The sequence below is a fragment of the Engraulis encrasicolus genome, unplaced genomic scaffold (genome assembly GCF_034702125.1).
Source record: "Engraulis encrasicolus isolate BLACKSEA-1 unplaced genomic scaffold, IST_EnEncr_1.0 scaffold_787_np1212, whole genome shotgun sequence".
NCBI lineage: Eukaryota > Metazoa > Chordata > Actinopteri > Clupeiformes > Engraulidae > Engraulis > Engraulis encrasicolus.
Window position 1 is genome coordinate 15,001 of NW_026946123.1, and position 4,077 is coordinate 19,077.

Here is a 4,077-nt window from a genome sequence, read left to right on the forward strand (position 1 = left end):
CCTCTCCTGCTCCTCACCCCCACCTCCTCCTCATCCCCACCTCCTCTTCTCCTCCACCTCCTCCTCCCACCTCCTCTCGTCCTCCTCCTCCCACCTCCTCTCGTCCTCCTCCCACCTCCTCTCGTCCTCCTCCCACCTCCTCTCGTCCTCCACTTCTCCTCTCCTCTTCACCCTCACCTCTCCAATTCCTCTCCTCTCCCTCCCCCCTTGCCCTCTCTCCACCTCTCTCCTCTTATCTCTACAGTCTACTGCCGTCTAACCCACATTTCACATCTTCCTCCCTCCTCACCTCCTCTTTCTCCCTCTCTCCACCTGTCTATACAGTCTCTACTGCAGTCTACCCCACCTCTCCCCTCTTCCTTTCCCATCGCCCCCCTCTCTCTCCTCTCCTCTCCTGTGTGTGTCTGTGTCCAGAGGGTCCTCGGCTCCTGATGTGACTGCAGCTGATGCTGATGTGATGTGATGTCTGAGTGAGTGTACGTGTATGTGTGTCGCTTGGGTAGTTTGAGATCATCTGTGCGTGTGCGTGTGTGCGTGTGTGTGTGTGTGTGTGTGTGGCGCGCGCGCGTGCGTGCGTGTGTGTGTGTGTACCTGTCGTTTGGGTGGTTTGAGGTCATCTCTGGGTACGATGTCGATGAGGAAGTCAAACTGGTCGAACTTGGTGATTGCCATGGCGATATCATTCCTCTGTGGAAGACACAGTAACAAAGAAAGACACTTTAGCCCCATGGTTACCCTGATATGATGCAATGATCTCAAATTGGCAGCTTTGATGAGTTTGACAAAAAAGTCTCTGACTACACAAACACACAGGGGGTGCATTCCAATATGTGTCCTCCACTTATGGCGTTTTGCTTGTGAAGAAAACAATAACATTTCCCCTGCTGCTGTCAGCCTAGCCACAACAACTTTACGGAGGACTATTCTTCATTCTCCATCCCGTTTGCAAATGAGGAAATGACATTAGAATTGGGCTTTTGGAAGATATTGAAATAGAATGCTGTTGTCGTTGACATCATCACGAGGCCACAACAAGGAGGCAAATGAGCAAGGGAGGACGGGAGTCCGCATATTGGAATCCACACAGGGACACTATATATAGCGTCATCAATGTGGCCAGGCTACACGAGGGGAATGTGTGTGTGTGTGTGTGTGTGTGTGTGTGTGTGTGTGTGTGTGTGTGTGTGTGTGTGTGTGCGTGTGCGTGTGTGTGAGGTTGATGGGGCTACTGGCTACTGGCTCCCATTGCCCATCCGCAGAGGACTAAAAGGTGAAGAGGTCAGAATGGAGCGCCATGGTTATGTCATACGCAAATGTTCTATTGATGTGCGTTGCCATGACAACGATTCTTTAGAAATAAACACAGGAGTGCTTGCAGCACATCTGGTCTCGTTGTTGTGGACGTGTGCCTTAAATCTGGATGAGTGGCGCCCTGCATGCAAGGGCTTTATAGATCTTTATTTCAATTCTATTATATTTTATTCTCTATTGTTTGGTAGGGTACCCTATTCTGGGTTATTATATTGTATTCTCTATTGTTTGGTAGGGTACCCTATTCTGGGTTATTCTATTTTATTCTCTATTGTTTGGTAGGGTACCCTATTCTGGGTTATTCTATTTTATTCTCTATTGTTTGGTAGGGTACCCTATTCTGGGTTATTATATTGTATTCTCTATTGTTTGGTATGGGTATTCTAGTTTCAGGGAGGCTTTGATGGTGGTGCCTGCCCAGTGCATGTGTTCCGGAATAGTAGTGCGGTTCCAGAATGCCAGTGAGAGTTCCGCCGGCCGCTGCCAGTGCTGCCAATGCCCCCAGGCTAGCAGTACACTACAGACTACATGGGCAGCAGGAGTAAACTGGGTCAACACTACTGCTACTGCACACACACACACAGGCAACGCAAGCAGAGGGGTGGACGGGGACACTCGCTGCACACATACACACCCGACCACACACACACACACACACACACACACACACACACACACACACACACACACACACACACACACACACACACACACACACACACACACACACACACACACACACACACACACACACACACACACACACACACACACACACACACACACACACACACACACACACACACACACACACACACACGCGCGCGCGTACATGTGCCCGCCCACCACACACACACACTTTCTAAGACACACGCACTGACTGTCACATTCAAGACCTTGCGCGATCGCTCACACACAGATGCCCGCAAGCACGCGCACGCACACACTCACTGACTCTCACACACACAGAAGCTTTCTCTCTCTGTCTCTCTCTCTCACACACACACGCATGAGCGTGTAGGAATTAGAGTGATGTGGCCCCTGGGGGGTAGAGGGCTAGGACATGTGGGGACCCAACTCGTCTAGTGCCTGAGTGGGGTGTGTGTGTGTGTGTGTGTTCATGAGGCTGTATGAGTATGTCTGAGATCTACTCATGCAGATATTTCAGGCAAAAAAAACCCCTACACACTGGAGAAAACAATGTGTGAGCTCTTTGTTCAGCTGTGATTCATTCATTCCACCAGTAGAGTAGCTTCATAAATCCCCATTCCCTCTTATTGGCTTATTAGGCATATAACCAAGGCATCAAAAACCATTTAATAGCAACTCAAGTGTTAAGGTTAGTTCTGGCCAGGCCATGGTGCGGTCCCCAGCATGCGTTATCCATGTCACTGTGGCTGGGCGGCGCAGCCCGCTGCAGGGGGTGTCGCCAGAGAGAGAGAGAGGTTCCATTGGCCCATTGTTTCCGGGTTCTATTATTGCAAGGGGGCGGGGGGGGGGGGGGGGTGGGGGTGGGGGGGATCCCCCTTTAGGCAGACCTAGGCAGACCTAAGGACTGTTCTATTCAATGCTAGGAGTATTATGAAACGCCCCTTTAGGCAGACCGGAACCTGGTCATGTTGGGTGCCCATAGCAACCTATTACATTGGCATATCTCTATATACTTAAAGAATCTCTGGTATCGCTTTACACAGGGCTGGCCATGTGCAGAAATGACACCGCAAAATCAGCATCTCTCTGGGTGGATTCCAAAATGCAAACTTCCATCCTTTCTTGCTCACTTGCCTGCTTGTGACCTCATGATGACGTCACTGACGACGCCAGAACATTAATTCAATATTTTGACGAAGTGTAATGTAATTTTCTCATTTGCAATTGGGATGGTGAATGAAAAACAGTCCCCCAAAAGTTGTTGTGGCTATAGGCTGAATGGCTGGGGAAACTTTATCGTTTTCTCTATGGAGGCGGGGCGTCAGTAACATGCGAGGCCACAAGCAGAAGTGGAGGACGGGAGTCTGCATAATGGAATGTATTGAAACAGGCGTAGCGCAGAGAGAGGAGGAAGTCTTGCACACTACTTACATCATAATGTGATGGTGCAACATCATAATGAATTGTAAATAATCACCTTTTGCTGCTATAACTGCAATTGCTGGGTCTGCAACAAATTTTGCTGGACAACATATTGGCTAAGAAATTATTGCGATAAACAATAGTATTGCCATTCTCGTGGTCATTTTAAAACAACGTAATGACAATGGGATTAAAAAAAATGTGTGTGTGCGCGTGCGCGCGCGTGCGTGTGTGTGTGTGTGTGTGTATGTGTGTGTGTGTGTGTGTACGCGTGCGTGCGTGTCTAACCTGCAGGGTGCGTCTCTAGGTGTGTGTGTGTGTGTGTGTGTGTACGCGTGCGTGCGTGTCTAACCTGCAGGGTGCGTCTCTTGTTGTCCTCGGTGTGGATCCAGGCTCGGAGCGTCAGCTCTGTGATGAAGATCTGGGCCGCCTTGGCGAACAGAACCGGAGCCTCAGCACTGATCATCTGGAGGAGGAGAGGAGACATTAGGTCACGGCAGTAGGGTGTGTGTGTGTGTGTGTGTGTGTGTGTGTGTGTGCCGCCTTGGCAAACAGCACCGGAGCCTCTGCACTGATCATCTGGATGGAGGAGGAGAGGAGACATTAGGTCACGTCAGTAGGGTGTGTGTGTGTGTGTGTGTGTGTGTGTGTGTGTGTGTGTGAGCGTGCGTGCGTCGGAGCCTCTGCACTGAT

At 50.1% G+C, this 4,077-nt stretch overlaps 1 protein-coding gene across 1 annotated transcript in view; it reads right to left on the reverse strand.

Annotated features, from left to right (window-relative positions):
• The window catches only part of nfyc (nuclear transcription factor Y, gamma), a gene marked incomplete at both ends in the record, with an annotated part of 18,363 nt that extends 14,513 nt beyond the window's left edge, over window positions 1–3,850 (reverse strand). Inside the window, 2 exons of the mRNA XM_063194035.1 lie at window positions 592–687; window positions 3,737–3,850. Of these exons, the coding sequence (XP_063050105.1) occupies window positions 592–687; window positions 3,737–3,850 (210 nt within the window). The remainder of the gene's footprint in view (window positions 1–591; window positions 688–3,736) is intronic.
• Between the last annotated feature and the right edge of the window lie 227 nt (window positions 3,851–4,077).